The sequence below is a fragment of the Chelonoidis abingdonii genome, chromosome 19, assembly GCF_003597395.2.
Source record: "Chelonoidis abingdonii isolate Lonesome George chromosome 19, CheloAbing_2.0, whole genome shotgun sequence".
Classification (NCBI taxonomy): domain Eukaryota; kingdom Metazoa; phylum Chordata; order Testudines; family Testudinidae; genus Chelonoidis; species Chelonoidis abingdonii.
Genome location: NC_133787.1, coordinates 10863555 through 10878386, shown reverse-complemented (window position 1 = coordinate 10878386; position 14832 = coordinate 10863555). Strand labels below are relative to the sequence as shown.

At 44.8% G+C, this 14832-nt stretch overlaps 2 protein-coding genes across 2 annotated transcripts; both read right to left on the bottom strand.

Moving 5' to 3' along the window:
* Window positions 1-3402: 3402 nt before the first annotated feature.
* Window positions 3403-6164, bottom strand: LOC116820829 (ferritin heavy chain A-like). Its single transcript, XM_032773527.1, has 4 exons — window positions 6063-6164; window positions 5458-5604; window positions 4140-4265; window positions 3403-3558 (listed from the first exon to the last, which is right to left on the bottom strand). The coding sequence occupies exons 1-4, from the start codon at window positions 6162-6164 to the stop codon at window positions 3403-3405; spliced, it is 531 nt and encodes a 176-aa protein (XP_032629418.1).
* A 4925-nt stretch (window positions 6165-11089) lies between these two features.
* Window positions 11090-13787, bottom strand: LOC116820830 (ferritin heavy chain A-like). Its single transcript, XM_032773528.2, has 4 exons — window positions 13686-13787; window positions 13160-13306; window positions 12438-12563; window positions 11090-11245 (listed from the first exon to the last, which is right to left on the bottom strand). Exons 1-4 carry the CDS (start codon window positions 13785-13787, stop codon window positions 11090-11092), a joined length of 531 nt encoding a protein of 176 aa, XP_032629419.1.
* Window positions 13788-14832: the final 1045 nt, after the last annotated feature.

Below are 14832 nucleotides of genomic sequence, written 5' to 3'. Positions count from 1 at the left end.
TGCCAGTCCAACAAAAGCTTCTAGATAAGAGTGACACACACAGTTCTACACAAACTCTGTGAAAACAGAACCTCCACCCAGGCAAAAGAGAGAAACTATTTATCCCCAGCACAGCTGCTCTTAATAATGGTCAGAAAGGCTGTAGGCATGATTGGCAGTTGCTGTTGGCCAATGGAAATTCCCTTCTCCAACAAGGGGCTAGTTAACATTGTGGGCGTGGCTATAGCAGCATTTCAGCCAGGAAGAGATTCATATAGGGACATTTCTTCTCTTGCTCTGAGCCCAGCTAAAGGAGCTGGGGATTGTAGATATTCTCCAAGAGGACAATAGTGAGGTCACTTCCTGGTTCCTTTATGTCTGATAATTGAGCAATTGGCTGTGATGTGCAGAAAACAGCTAGTAAGTCAGATTTCCCCGCTAAGAGCTGCTCTGAAGAGATGAAAGTGGCCTCAGGAGTCTGGGGCAATAATGTCTTTTGTGCGTAGGATGACCATAGGGACAGTCCTGATATCTGGGGGCTTTTTCTTATATAGGTGCCTATTACTGCCCACACCCATCCTGATTTTTCACACTTGCTCTCTGGTCACCCTAATTGTGCACATGAGTCAATGTTTCCTTTGAATTCTGCCCTTGGGTGTCAGAGGCTTGGCATGATGCATGTGACTGTTATGCATCTGACAGTCCCTTCTCTGTGTAGTCAGACTTCTCTTTTAGATCCCAAGCGTAACCCAGCACAGTAGTATAGACATGTGGGAGTCACAGGGAGAGCGGTGATCATAGGACACAGAGAGGTTGCTGGGACGGGAACATCAGGTTGATGGTGGGAGATATTTCACACTATTGCCTTTGCAGACACCAGAATTAGGGAAGCGATTGCAGATCAAGATCCCACCAGAAATTGTCATAGTATGCACATCTGCAGAGGGTGTTATGGGCAGCTCACGGGGCTCAACAGAAGCAGCAGATGAGGTCACATCTGTGATCTAGTATCTGAAAGAAAGAGAAATCTTGGCTTCTGTACCTCTGTGACAAACACCCCTGCTGTCATTAAAAAAAAGATGTAGGGGTCCAAGAAAAGGCTGCAGTGCATTTTTTCTGCCTTTTATTGAGGACTTATTTAAATAGATACCAATTGAAAATATTAACCAAACTCTGTCCCCCAGGCACCTCACTTCTGTCTAAAAGAGCTGGGTTCAGCTAGAATGTCCTGGCTTTTGACCTCTGGCTGCGGCAGAACAGAAATAGTTGATAAAGAAACACTTTCAAGCAATTGTGTCAAACTGAGAAAAAAAAGATTGGCTAGCTTGCCCCTTATTTCTCCTAGGGCAGTTGGCTTCTTCTCCACCCCACTCTCCCTCTGGTTTAGTCCCTTTTAGTGTCATTGGATTATAAGATGTGTCCCCACAACCCACCTCCCCTGCTACAGCTAGTGAAACCATTCAAGTGTTGTCCATGAGGTACCAGTAAAGAGAGATGTTATCCTTGGTACTAGGGGCACTTCTCTGCAGAAGTCATGATGGAGGAAAAAGGTCCTTGTTAGAAGAGCAGGGCTGTTTTCAGGTTGGGTCATTACATTCCATGCCTCTCAAGTTCTCCCTACTTTTTCCATTGGAACAATTATGCAGCCTCCAGCCTGTCTTCAGACCTAACAGTTAGTGCTGCTGGTGGACAACTATTGGCTTTCACCCACTGGTGAGCAGCACGTTAGTGGCAGCTTAACACTTCTTCATAGCTTGGGAAAGACCTTCAGGCTTTTGCTGGGTAAATGGGGCTAGCTAAAGATAAATACTCTTGCACTACTAAATAGGACCAATCAAACAATTGGCAATGGATTAATATTTTCTCTTCTTCCAGAATAAAATTAAAAGTGCAAACCTAACTATCTTGGGACTGAACTTTAGCAGAGCTGCATTGAATTACATCTACTGTATACCTGGCTCTTTGTTTACAGGTTAGATTTTCCATTGCCTGTGACCTGTAGTACCACACTCCCCATGGGGTTCCATAGCTGCTTCTTGTTTCCCCCACCCCCCTCTTACCACTAGAGCAGGATCAGGCCTTTACAGCAAGACAGAATTAGGCACAAAGTTGTGGGACATGGGGCGCATCCAAACAAGAGCAAATAAGTGAACTAAACTCCCCATCTTTCATATTACTAAAGTTAGTCATCCTAACTTGACTAAGCCCACAGCAAGCTCCCATAGTCATTTGGCTAATAACATGGCTCACTGCTGCCATAAGCTGACCCTCACTGAGCATTGGTTACACTAACTCTAGAGTTGTTTATCCCTACTCCTCCCACGGGGGGGTGGGGGGTTTGCCAACATTTTCTAACACTAGCATGGATGGTAGAAAAGTTTCCTGCTTTCTTGACTCCTGGGGGAGTCAAGGTTGGCACTAGGTGGATTTTCCCCATTTCCCTGAGAAAGAACAAACAGCCATGCAGTGTCCTTCACCTGGGCTCTCCGAATACCCTCTTAGCTCCACAGGGTAGTACTACAGGTAGAAGCTACTCCTCTTCACTTGGCACACATCAGTAGGTAACTCCCATCTGAATTTCATTTGAGCCTAGCTGTGTGCTTTTAACAGAAGCTGCAGGAGGAGGAAGAGGACAGTTGGAGTAGCTGAGAGGACATGAGGTAGAGGGATGAGAGCTCTTTAGCAGAAAGTTCAGGCTGGAAGGAAGAGGAACTTTACCTCACCTAGATAGCCCTTCAGGGTGGGGAGTGAGTCATTGAGCAGCTCCCTTTGTACAGGATGAGGTTACTTCAGAGACCCAGTAAAGAAGGGAGAGGATGTAGCAGGAGATGAGTGCAGTGGTGCCACATAACTAGCAGAAGGCCCTGTCACAGTGTGGTTTTAGACCACAACATCCATGGTAGTATCAGCTTCAAGCAGAGATTTCTCCTATTCTGATGAAAGCCATCAAGGGAGACTAACCCAGCATAGTCTGTTACTACAGGCATCTGGGATGGGAGAAGTCACAGTTGAGGCCCAGCTCTGACTCAGGCAAAGCTGAGATTTTAATTGCATTTTCCCCCACATACCAGCTAAGATCAGTAGCTACAGGGATAGTGGCCCTTTGGGATAGAATGGTGTCTCTCACCACAACCTATGGCAACACAGGATGTCAAACCTTGGGTAATCAAGAATTTGAGAGGCCAGAGCATTTCACACTCTGCTCTTGCCCTCAGAAACAATGGTAAGTAGGACCCTACTGCCATGCCCCAGCCACCAGTTGTCCCATCTGCACACTGTGAATAGGAATGGTCATCTTGACCAAATCAAAGACCCAGGATCATGCATGCATAGAACATTTTATTGTCAGCACCTGGCCCTAGGTTGCTACACCTTGTCTATGAAGACCTAGAGGTCTGCATGACTCAGCTGGTAGAGTTTAGTTCAGCTGCTCTCCCCCAGGGTGAGCTTGTCAAACAGGTACTCTCCCATGCCATTCTGGGGCACTCTCAGGCGCTTCAGGTTGGTGACATGGTCTCCCAGCTGCTTGATGGCCTTCACCTGCTTCTCCAAGTAGTCAGACTCCAGGAAGTCATATAGCTGCAGTCAAGCAAGAGAAGGAAGAACCATATTCATTCCAGTTCAACTATATGCCATTACATTTCAGTGCAGAGCTAGGGGGAAGGGGAGAAATCCAACCATCTCTCCCTGGCACGTCAGTAGGGTGTGAAACTCCCCTTGTCAGCTCTGTGTGGAGAGCTCCAATTGTTAATATTACTTCTCACACCCTCTGAGCAAGGAAGCTCTGTAGTCAAAGGATGGGAAGCATTGCCAGCTATTTAAAGCACAGATCCAGTAAGGCATTGTTCACAACAGTAACCATGATTTCCTCTCCCAGCCCAGATCTTCCAAATACTTGATACCCACCCCATGCCCCCCTAGAACACAGAGACAGAAGCCTGGAGGCAAAAGAGTAGAGGGCTCTCTCCTGCTAGAGAAGAGCATCTCTGGGCAGATCAGAAGACTGAACACAGCATCAGCTAGTTTATGTTTTCATCTTCCCCACCCCAGAAAAGGGAGAGGAAGGGAAGTGTCTAGGCTTCCAGAGCCAGACTACCCCAGAGGAACAAGTGCTTCCAAACATCTGCTCCAGTGGCGTATTTGTCTGCCATTATACTCACATGGGGGTCATTCTTCTCAGTAGCCAGCTTGTGCAGGTCCAGCAGGGCCTGGTTCAGAGTCTTCTCCAGCTTCAGGGCACACTGCAGGGCCTCCAGGCTGTTCCCCCACTCATCCTGCTCTGGCTTCTGTACAAATCCAAACAAAGCCATGTGACACTTGTTGACTCCCACTGCAGCTAGGGAATAGTGTCTACTCTGCATGGAGAGTTGGATTCCTTCATTTAAGAGGTGAAATGGGGGCTGGGGAAAAAAATTCACCTACTCTTGTCTAATAGGCAGTAGTAATAAGCATCTGAGATACGTGATGCCAGTAAACCAAGTGCCAACTGTAACCAAAGCCTAGTTGTCAGCTGACACCTCAAACTCACTGCTGGAAATCAGGCCAGTTCATTTGGGTATTAGTATAAATCAAAGTCCATGTTAAGTATGTAAACTTCATGAAAACTAACATTATCTGCCTATCACTTATCTGTAGGATGTTAGATGAATAGCAAACATTTATGTGGTATGCACCCCTGTAACTGAGAAACCCATCCAACAAGAAAGAATCCTTGTGGAATGCAAATGAAGAGTTTTCACAGGCAAGTACTAACCCTTGTGCATTTGAAGGACAGTGATCATTGAGTGGGATGATCAGTGACTCTAAATGCATTCCTCTCTCTGCCAGAGAAAGAGCCCATGTGGTGGTAATGATGCTGTCAGCTTGTTTTCCACTAGCAGCTACAGATATGGACACAAGGGGAAAAACCTTCATCTCTGGGTTGTTTGGAGTCTAACAGCGACTAACTGAATGAGAGGACTGATCCCCAGAATTATTCTAAGTAGCCCTGAGAGATGTTTGGGAAACTGGCTAATGGTAACAGATGTTACCATTAGGAATTCGAGACTGGGACTCACCTGTACATGTTGAGATGTTTAAGCAGATAAACCAAAAAATAAATTAGAAAAAAACTTTACTATTAGACTGTGCTACTACACCAGTCTTGTCTGGTGCGAGATCTAAGGTACAAGTCAACCCAAGTGAGTGACGGGTTTCTTGGAATAGTTGGTATAAGTGACCATTCATCAGTTCAGCTTGCCTAGATGGCAAGATAGACTGGAGCATTCAAGTGGATGGTCTGTGACTCCATTATAGGCTACTGTAGTAGTCTGGTAAGACACATTTAGTACTGGGATAGTGAAATCTACTTCTAGATCACACCATCAGTTGGGGTGTCTGCCCTGAGGCAGCACTCACAGTCATTAGCCATTCCAGACAGTGTGACAAGATGCAGGGACTATAAAGCAAGACTGAACAGTAAGCACCCTTAGTGGTCACCTTGATATCCTGCAAGACAATGCTTCCTCCTCGCTTGTTCTGATAGGTCAGGAACTTTTCTGCATGCTCCTTCTGCTCATGAGACTGTTCCTTCAGGAACTGGGCCACATGCCTCAGGGCCACATCATCCCGCTCAAAGTAGTAGGACTAGAGAGACAGAAGAGAACAGCAAAGGTAATGCGTCAGGTGTTTACTACAGAAGAAGTACTTATTAAGCCCCCATATATGGGCACAAGCCAGCTTGTCTGTTTCATCCTTTGTCTTTAGCCAGGTACAATGCAAGCATCTCTAACTGCAATAGAAGGGAAGTCTAAGCTTCTAGAGATTGTTCTTTGTAATCATAACTTGCTCCAGATTGCATAGTCTCCCCCTTCCCCACAGAGCCACATTCCAAGACATTCTGCTTCAAGAACTTCCCCTCACAACAACTACAACTGTGTTTGTCACAGCATGCCACCAAAATACTCCATAGTCTGCCCATTTCCTCACTAGCACATAGATTTCACCTGCAAGTTCACACACAGCATTTGTTCCATATTTTCACTCTCTCTAGCTAGAAATAAACTGGGGGGAGGGGAAGAAGAACGCAGCACCAACAGACTCACCATAGACAGATAGACATAGCTAGCATAGAGCTCTAGGTTCACCAGGTGGTTCACAGCAGCCTCACACTCAGCATGGAAATTCTGACGCACCTGGGACTCCATCTCAGGACCTAGAAAATAGTTATAACAGCTCAGGAAAAAATTAGAAAGCACCTAAGCTCTGTCACAACAGAAACACACCCTCAAAGGCAAGCAGAACTTGCACTTGAGGACAGGTGGCATTAATACTGTTTAGAGCAGGAAATGCTTGTGATGAGCAGCTGATGCTGACCAATGGAAATTCTCTTTCTCAGCAAGGCACCAGTCAGCATTGTGGGTGGGACTGTAAGAGAATGTTCACAGCTGAGAGGCCGGCTCATCAAGATGACATCCCTTGTTGTCATTACAGCCACAGTAGGAGGAGGGTGGGGGCTATGGACTCTGCTTGAACAAGTCACTTAGCTGATTATTTTATTTGCTCACTTCCTTAGCATGTCCTAACCTTGGGTAACTAACTGTATGTTTAGAAGCATGCAGGAAACTAATAGTTTTACTGTCATGCTGTTTACTTAGACACTATGGGATCAGTTTTCAAAAGCACCCAAGTCCCACCTCCAAGAGTCACTGAGGCACTCAAAAGTGTGAGTTTCACTGAAAAGCACTAGGACATGTGCTCCTAAATCACTTTCCAAAATGACACTTAAGTGCTTTTGAATATCTTTTTCTGCTGAGACATGCATTAGTGACTGAGGCTCTGGAGTTTTGGCAGCACAAATATCCCCCTCACAGCCATCTTGCCCAGCACCCCAGACTTTTGCAAAAACACAGCTATTTTTGCCTGGTACTAAAAAAGGTGCAATTCATCCTCTCTATCTCCCCAAGAGAGGGAACAGCTTCAGACTGAACTATGGAGCCCCTCCAACAGGAAACATCTTTCTCTGCAAAAAGACAAGCCTGCGAGCCAGTGCAAACTGGTGCCCAAGTTATCACCAACGGGGCTGCCAGAGTTGCTTTGCCCCTACTGTCATGACACAGAGGAATCTCTATGGGCTCTGCTACGAAGTGTCCCAAAGCAAATTTAGCAAGGAACTTCAAGAGCAGAGGCAACAAGACTGACAGAAAACGTGGTTAATTTTTCCTTGGCAGTATTTATTTTAGCTGCTGGAGGCATGGTTCGGCAGGCGCAGGATTGTTGCTACATCCCTCATGTCAGATATAGGAGGTAGGAATGCAGCAAGAGATGCTTCTCGCTCAGTGGTCGGCTCCCCTCCACTCCTGAATGCTAAGAAACCAAGGCTGATATGGTCCCGATGCCTACACACACGTAGACAGAAAGCACTATTACTCCTTCCGCAGCAATCTAGCTTTAGAACTAGAGACAGTCCCACCTCTTGTAACTCAAATTTTAAGTTAGAAAATCCTAATTAGACAAAAGCAAGAGATAGATATTGGGAAGATATCAATTTCCTTAATATTTGAATGGGACATTGTTGAAACAATTCATTCTGAAGCTTCAAAACACATTGTTTCAGCTTTATCCTTTTCATTTCTCTAGTAAGCTTTAGTTTGAATGTAAACAAAAGAAAAGTTGCATAAAATAGTTTGATGAGGACAGAGTGCTTATCTTTTGACCCTCATTTCACACAAATTGCAAGCTTTCATTTCCCCCTTCCACCCCGGTTCAGTGCCTGAGTGTACTGAACATTTTTCCAGAAGCTGTATTTAGTCACTTGTTTTTATTTTCATACAGCATCACAAAAATCAGCAACCTCTGTGCTAGTGGTTATATTGCTAGGGAGGATCATGCTAGTTCAAGAAAAAGACAAAGTGATGTGTTTGGTTAGCACCATCTGATGTCCTAGAAGGCACTGGTGTTGAGGGTACAGAATTGAGCAGAAAGTGGCTTCACAATGGTTCTGAAATTAGCACATTAATAGATATCCCTTCATTGATCTGTGACTCCTAGTTACATCACCAGATTTTCCCTTCCAAGTGGAAGCTGAGCAATAAGAATTGTAAGCCAAGGTCCATCTGCCAGGGGGTTCACTGTCTCCAGACACTTCTCTAAGCCAACTCTTTGTTTACCCCCACACACACTTCTTCCCTGTGTCAGATAACGATACTACTCATTTGTGCACTCCTTTTACCCCAGCTTCTACACAGCTGAATGTGGGACTGGATGGAAGTTCTGTCCCTCAACCCACAAAGTGACATTGTAGAGCCTTCAGCCCTAGACCTGGCATAAAGGATATCACACTAGGTGTGAGTAAGTGTAGTTGGTCCATTTCCTACAATACCCAGAAAGAAATTACATTAGGGGTAATACAACTGCCAAGCCCTCCCCCAGGAGAGCACACATGGCATGTATATCTAGGCTAAGCCTTTCCAATAGCAGCCCTCCTCAACCTCTGTCATGCTCCCTGTGATTCCCATCCCCTCACCCCCAGAAAAAAAAGACACCTTAGAGAGTTCAACAGGTTAATACATTTTATTCTCAGCACTTGGACGGCCATTGATCCAGCTTTACTAGTCTGGAGGAGAGCATCCCATGTGCGTTGTTCAGCTGTTCTCCCCCATGGTGTGCTTGTCAAACAGGTACTCTTCCATGCCATTGTGGGGCACTCCCAGCCACATTAGACTGGTGAGGTGGGCTCCCAGATGTTTGATGGCCTTCACCTGCTTCTCCAGGTAGTCACACAGCTGCAGCTAGAAAAAGGAAGAAAGATTAGAAGATGGATTTGTTCCACCTAGGATAGCACCTTTGCATTTCAGTACACATAGCTCACCACTGCAAGGCTATGGTGTCATGCTGAGTTATGGGATCTTTGCCCCTCTGTCCTCTGAGGAAAACCCTCAGACTCTTGCATGTTGACACTTGTATGTTTGAGCTAACTAGTATTGTTAGCAAACATCCCTTCTCACAACCACAGCTGAGAACAATATTCTCTAGTTTGAAAGTCGTTCACAACGGAAGGAGATAGTAAGCAACTTGTCCACAGGCCCAAAGAAGTCTGACACAGTTGCAGTAGAAGGGGCTTATGCCTAAGCAGGTCACCACCTTAGGTCCTCATCTCCCATTCCGGGGCCTCTGGACACCAGAGATGATTCTGCTGCAGCAACGCAGCTGGAGGGAAGATGTTTAGCCAAAATAGCATAAGGCAAGACTGAAGTGATTCTCAGCTACAGAAGAGGAAGAGGGCAGGAAAGTCCCTGGGGGACTGTAGAAAACAAGAAAACACATCCTAAGTTGTTTTACAGTCTCTCCTACACAAGAAAATCCTTCACCCATCCCCAGAGGAAGGAGTTCTCTTTAGGAGAGTGATATCTCCAGATCTTTCTTCTACCCTTGCTTCTGGACAAGAGAGTTTTCTTGAGACAGAGCAGAGTGCCCCCCAACTCCCACCATCCGCTTCAAAGCTGCCCTGCATTTCCCTGCCACCATACTCACATGGGGGCCCTTCTTCTCTATAACCAGCTTGTACAGGTACAACTGGACCTGGTTCAGAATCTTCTCCAGCTTCCAGTTCACTACAGGGCCTCCAGGTTGTTCCCCCCACTCTGGTATCTAGTCACTGTTGATCAAGACACCAAACATTTAGTCTGTATCAACTCCACCACTTACTGAAGATACAGTGACCCACAGCCGGCTCCTCACCCTGAATACCCCTCCTTCCCCAGGCCCTGGTGTCCAAAGGTCCATTCCTTTTGCTAGAAATTATGCTGTTTGTTGTTGGAGAGGGGGGCTTGTGCTTCTCATTCAGCACAGGAGAATCTTTCAAGAACCCAAAATTCCACAAAGGATGGAAGTGCCCTTTCCTGAGCAGCTCCAATTATTGCTTTTACAAGAGAAGCTTAACCAATTCTTGGCAGAGATTCAATTTCCACTACCAAAGTGTGAAGAAGTTGCAGGAGCTACTTGGGGCCCGACCTCAGCCATTGTAAACTAGCATAGCTCCAGAGTGATATCAGTTGTGTACATATCCCATTGACTGATCTGCAGTACCACAACCCTGATGTTGTTACTCCAGGCATGTGTATTTCCCCTCCACCTCTGACAGCTTTGAGGAGGAATTAAGGTGTTTTCAGGAACAAATGGGTGATGTTTATACATATTAGCCACAGTCATCAGGTGATGATTTGCCGGACACAGTAACTCTGCTAGTATTGTAGCCCTCTACTGTCAGATAACCATCCGAGTCACTTATCTCCACAATTTTCTTTTCTACTATAATAGGAGACACTAGATCACCTTTTCCATTATCCCTGTGCAGAAACAACCACCATCCCTTGTTTTTTCCTTCTTGTGGATTTGAATATGCTTAAGTGCACCTGTGCAGGAAATACATATTGAGGTCACCCACTACTGATTTTGTCCAAAGGCATCTACATACTCCAGCCCTAGTTACAGGCAGAGAAGGAGAGTTGAAGTAGTTCAGCAACTGGGGAGTCTGCTGCAGTTAGTTCTGGGTGGAGGAGTAAGTGGTTTGTCATCAGTGAGAAACCCTCTATTTGAGGATAAATTTTTTAATTATGTTGAGAGAGGGGCTGACAAATTAGTGATTTGGAAGACAGGTTATCATATGAACCAGTGGAGGGGAAGGAAGAGAGAAAGAGGCAGAAATAGAAGGAAGAAATAAGGACAAAGCCTTAGCCACAAGGTGCAGGCCACTATTACCTTTACAAGTCTAGATTTGGGCCCTCTGAAGTGGAGTTTCAGGTAGAAGATTTGAAATGTGTTGCGAGCAGAGGAAGGGCTTCCCCTCCCTGGTGCCCAGACCATGGGAATCACTGTATATTGCCTCTACCCAATTCCTTGTCTTAACATCTAAAATAGCCAGTTCAGTCTACTAGATGAATCCTATCTTTTCTTCCTGTTTGTTCCAGGACAAGTGATAACCAAGTGGTCCAAAAATCCCATTGCATACACCAAAAATCACCACACAGATTCTAGATGAGGAAGTTTTATTGTCAGCACTTAATAAATCTTTTGAATTGGGAATGGAAAGGCCCATATATTCAATTGCACATTGCAGCTGTCAGTGCAGACTTCAGCTGCTGTGCCCCAGGGTGAGCTTGTCAAACAGGTACTCTCCCATGCCATTCTGGGGTACTCCCAGGCGCTTCAGGTTGGTGACATGGTCTCCCAGCTGTTTGATGGCCTTCACCTGCTCCTCCAGGTAGTCAGTCTCCAGGAAGTCACAAAGCTTCAGAAAGAAGAAACCAGAGAGACTAAGCCTTCCTACTAAGCACATAGGAGCTAGAGTTCTGACTACCTGACATTTAGTCTCACAGATCTTAGCTTACTAACTATACACAGTCAGGTAGAATGAGTGAACTGGAGGATCCTGGAACTAGGAAGAAAGGTTTCTCTTCCTTAAATTTTCAAGGATAAAAAGAGTACAACACCTCAATGGCAGTTTACATGGAATCAGATCCCTAAATCCACCTCAAGTCATCATTAAACAATCCATACAATGGAGAAGTATTAGAGGGGATTTCATACTGGTGATAGTCTTTGAATTCAACCAGGAACATTCTGTATAGTGTGGGCAGGAAATATCCCAGAGTGGATGCCACTCATTTATTGCACAGCAGTAGGTTAAGAGCACTGTAAAGGACATGGGTACAGACGTATTTAGAAATAGTGTCATGTTTTGCTACCTCGTTTAAGTTCTACATTCACCTTTCTGCTGGTTTTCTACTGCATTGAATTTTACATGTTTGCCCTCTCAGTTCAGGGCTTTTCATTAGCAAGCCATTGGCTTTTTCAGGAGGGCTTCTCTCCTGTTATTCCTGTCCTGCTAGGAATAACATGTTGCAATAGCTAGAGCCTATCAATGAGAATTGTGGCCATTGATATTTTGCTGCTGAATTCAGAAGGGACTTTTTCAGGACTCTGACTGATGTAAGGGGGTTGGGGGGGGGGGCAGAAAACACTGCTACATATAGGTACATGAACTAGGCCCTCACTTTGAAAGAGTGGTTTTAGCCTCTATCTGCTACAGGTATATCCCCATATTAATTCCCACCCCAATTAGTGCTCCTCTGTGGTCTCAAAGGATTGAGGAAAAACAGTTTCTGTAGTGATGGAAGCCATTTTAGAAGTGGCATGGAAAGTGAAGGAAGGAAACTGGGGAACTTAAACACCTCATTCTGTCACATTGTGTGGCCAGAAAGGGAGAGAAGACAAAATGTTTGAAGTAGAGTGGTTCAGAAGCTGAAAAAGATAAGATTTAACTAATAGTTTTAACTTTCCAGAAAAAAAAAAGTGTCCCTTTACCAACATGCTGTTTTTTTCCAAAACGAGAATTTTTTTTTTAAATCTGAGTTTCCATTAACTCCTATTCTGAACTTTGCTGACTACAACCTCCATTCCTCCTGCCAACTTGTACTCACATGAGGATCATTCTGCTCTGTAGACACTTTATGTAGATCCAGCAGGGCCTGGTTCAAGGTCTTCTCTAGCTGCAGAGCATGCTGCAAGACCTCCAGGCTGTTTCCCCACTCATCCCGCTCTGGCTTCTGTGAAATAGCCACCAGGAAGGTTAGTCACAACCCATACCTGCTCTAGCTCTGTTAGTGTCTAGGCCTCAGTGGGGAAATCTGTCCTGCTGCTCTTCACTCTATTCTCTAGTATTGTTATGGCCAATATGCCAGTAGTCCCTTTACAATGTAGGTCATTATTCCCTTTGCTACCAGTAGTCTCTACCAACACCAATACTGCAATTCTGGAAAAGGCATATTTTATGTGATTTCAAGACATTTACAGCTAATTGAGTTGCCTACCAGGACAGGTTAATACTAAGCAACAGCTCTCCAAGCTTATTCCCTCAGGATGCCTCTCATGCCTATGTCTAGATAGAAAAGGCATTACAAGCCTTCTAGTCCCCTGTCCATAGGGTACACCCTGCATAGTAAGCAGGTAGAGCCCATCATCTAGCTGACTTGATAGTGTGTCCATCTATTGGAATTTGTTACACAAAGCAGAAATGTATGATCCCAAGCAGAATTTGAACCCCTTCCCTACAATACATCAGCTTTGATTCCAGTAGTCCCTCCCTAGAGCATCTTATGGATCAGATACTACACTGAAGTGACTGTGTTCCCCATCCCCTCACCTCTATGTCCTGCAGGACAATGCGTCCCCCTCGCTTGTTCTGGTATTGCAGGAACTTCTCTGCATGCCCCTTGTGCTCATGGGACTGCTCCATGAGGAACTGAGCCATATGCCTCAGGGCCACATCATCACGGTCAAAGTAGCAAGACTGGGAAGAAATACAAGATGGACACATCAGGCTAGGCATTGAGATATTGAAGATCTTTGCTAGTGCAGAACTCAGTCCATACAGGCTTCAAGTGCCACATATAGGTATAATCCAATAGCAGTACTACAGGGTTAACAGAGTTTTAGTCCCACCTCTGAAGCAGTCTCAGATTTCCTTAGTACTCTTGTACAACTCCATCTCTGCAAAAGCATTTACCCAGGTGAAATACTACAATCTTTGAGTAAACATTTATAATTCTTTCTATTACAAAGAAGCCTCAGCTACATCAAAAAAGTTTTACAGGAGTTTGTTATAACATTTAGAGTAATAGGGTCTTATTTTCTCTTTTCCACTTCAGCTAAGAACACCTCTGACTCACCATAGACATGAAGATATAGCTAGCACGCAGCTCCAAATTCACAACACAGTTGATAGCAGCCTCACACTCCCGGTGGAAGTTCTGGCGCACCTGAGACTCCATTACAGCACTTCACAGAAGAAAGGATAACAAGCACTCAGTAAGCCCTATCCACACACTGCCAGAACAAACCACCCCAGAGAAGACATGGAAAGTGTTTTCCTCACAGCTGGTTTTAATATTGTCTGGAGCATGATGTGAGTGTGATGGGTAGCTTCTGCCATCCAATGGAAATCCCTTCTGCCTCAAGGAACCAATCAGCAATATATTGCTACAGCATGACTCAGCATCTGGGTATCTGCTGCTCTGAAACAAGGTAGAGTTGCTGAGCTTTGTGGATGTTTTCCTCCACTAGCATGGTCTTTTGGGGCACTGAAATAATCTCTAGGTTCCCATTTCAGGACCTGACTGTTACTGGAACCAGAACACTCCTGCATAGAAGTGAATAGGAAATTAAAATGAGTGTAGATCCTCTGGAGCCTTCTTGCATAGAAAATTAAAGATAAGGGTATTAGCCTCTCTGTTCTGTATTGATGGATGTAGACAAACTCTGGCTGTAATAACTCCATTATGATTTCCTAACATCTATCTTTAGGGTCACTCTGTTCATTGTTAGAAGAGACAAAACAAGCATTTGGTCATGAAACCAGTGGGTACATAATACCATTTAGGTTTTATTAATAAATAATGGCTTATATCTGTTGCAGAGCCAGTGTAGTTCTTACTAGTACCTGAATTCACTACCAAATACCAGTAATTCATGCCTATGTGATGCATCTTGCATCAGATGAAGTCTGTGTCCAGCAACAGAGAGAAAATGGATGGTTATGTGCCTGAGTGACAAGGCCAACCAATAGCAGCATTTATTTATCCATAGCTGTAGGTATGCATGTTGCCTTACAGAAAAATGAAAGAGCAGCCCCATGTCTTCAGAGTTTATGTGCTAGGGCCCTCATTCTGCAGACACAATGATGTCTATAGAACTACTTGGTTGCTTAACCTTAAACACCCTCACACATGGAAATCTGTGAGAAATCTGGGAATTAACCCAGAACTTTTGAGTTCTATTCATATGCAGGACACACACAAACCATCCTTCCTCTGTTGC

Excerpts from the sequence above, each read along its gene's own strand:
- LOC116820829 (XM_032773527.1), bottom strand. The coding sequence starts at position 6,164 with ATGGAGTCCCAGGTGCGTCAGAATTTCCATGCTGAGTGTGAGGCTGCT. Across the intron at positions 4,266-5,457 it reads TTGTCTTGCAGGATATCAAG|AAGCCAGAGCAGGATGAGTG; the intron begins GTGACCACTAAG and ends GGATTTGTACAG. Across the intron at positions 3,559-4,139 it reads CTGAGAAGAATGACCCCCAT|CTATATGACTTCCTGGAGTC; the intron begins GTGAGTATAATG and ends GCTTGACTGCAG.
- LOC116820830 (XM_032773528.2), bottom strand. The coding sequence starts at position 13,787 with ATGGAGTCTCAGGTGCGCCAGAACTTCCACCGGGAGTGTGAGGCTGCT. Across the intron at positions 13,307-13,685 it reads GCTATATCTTCATGTCTATG|TCTTGCTACTTTGACCGTGA; the intron begins GTGAGTCAGAGG and ends ATTTCTTCCCAG. Across the intron at positions 11,246-12,437 it reads CAGAGCAGAATGATCCTCAT|CTTTGTGACTTCCTGGAGAC; the intron begins GTGAGTACAAGT and ends TTCTTTCTGAAG.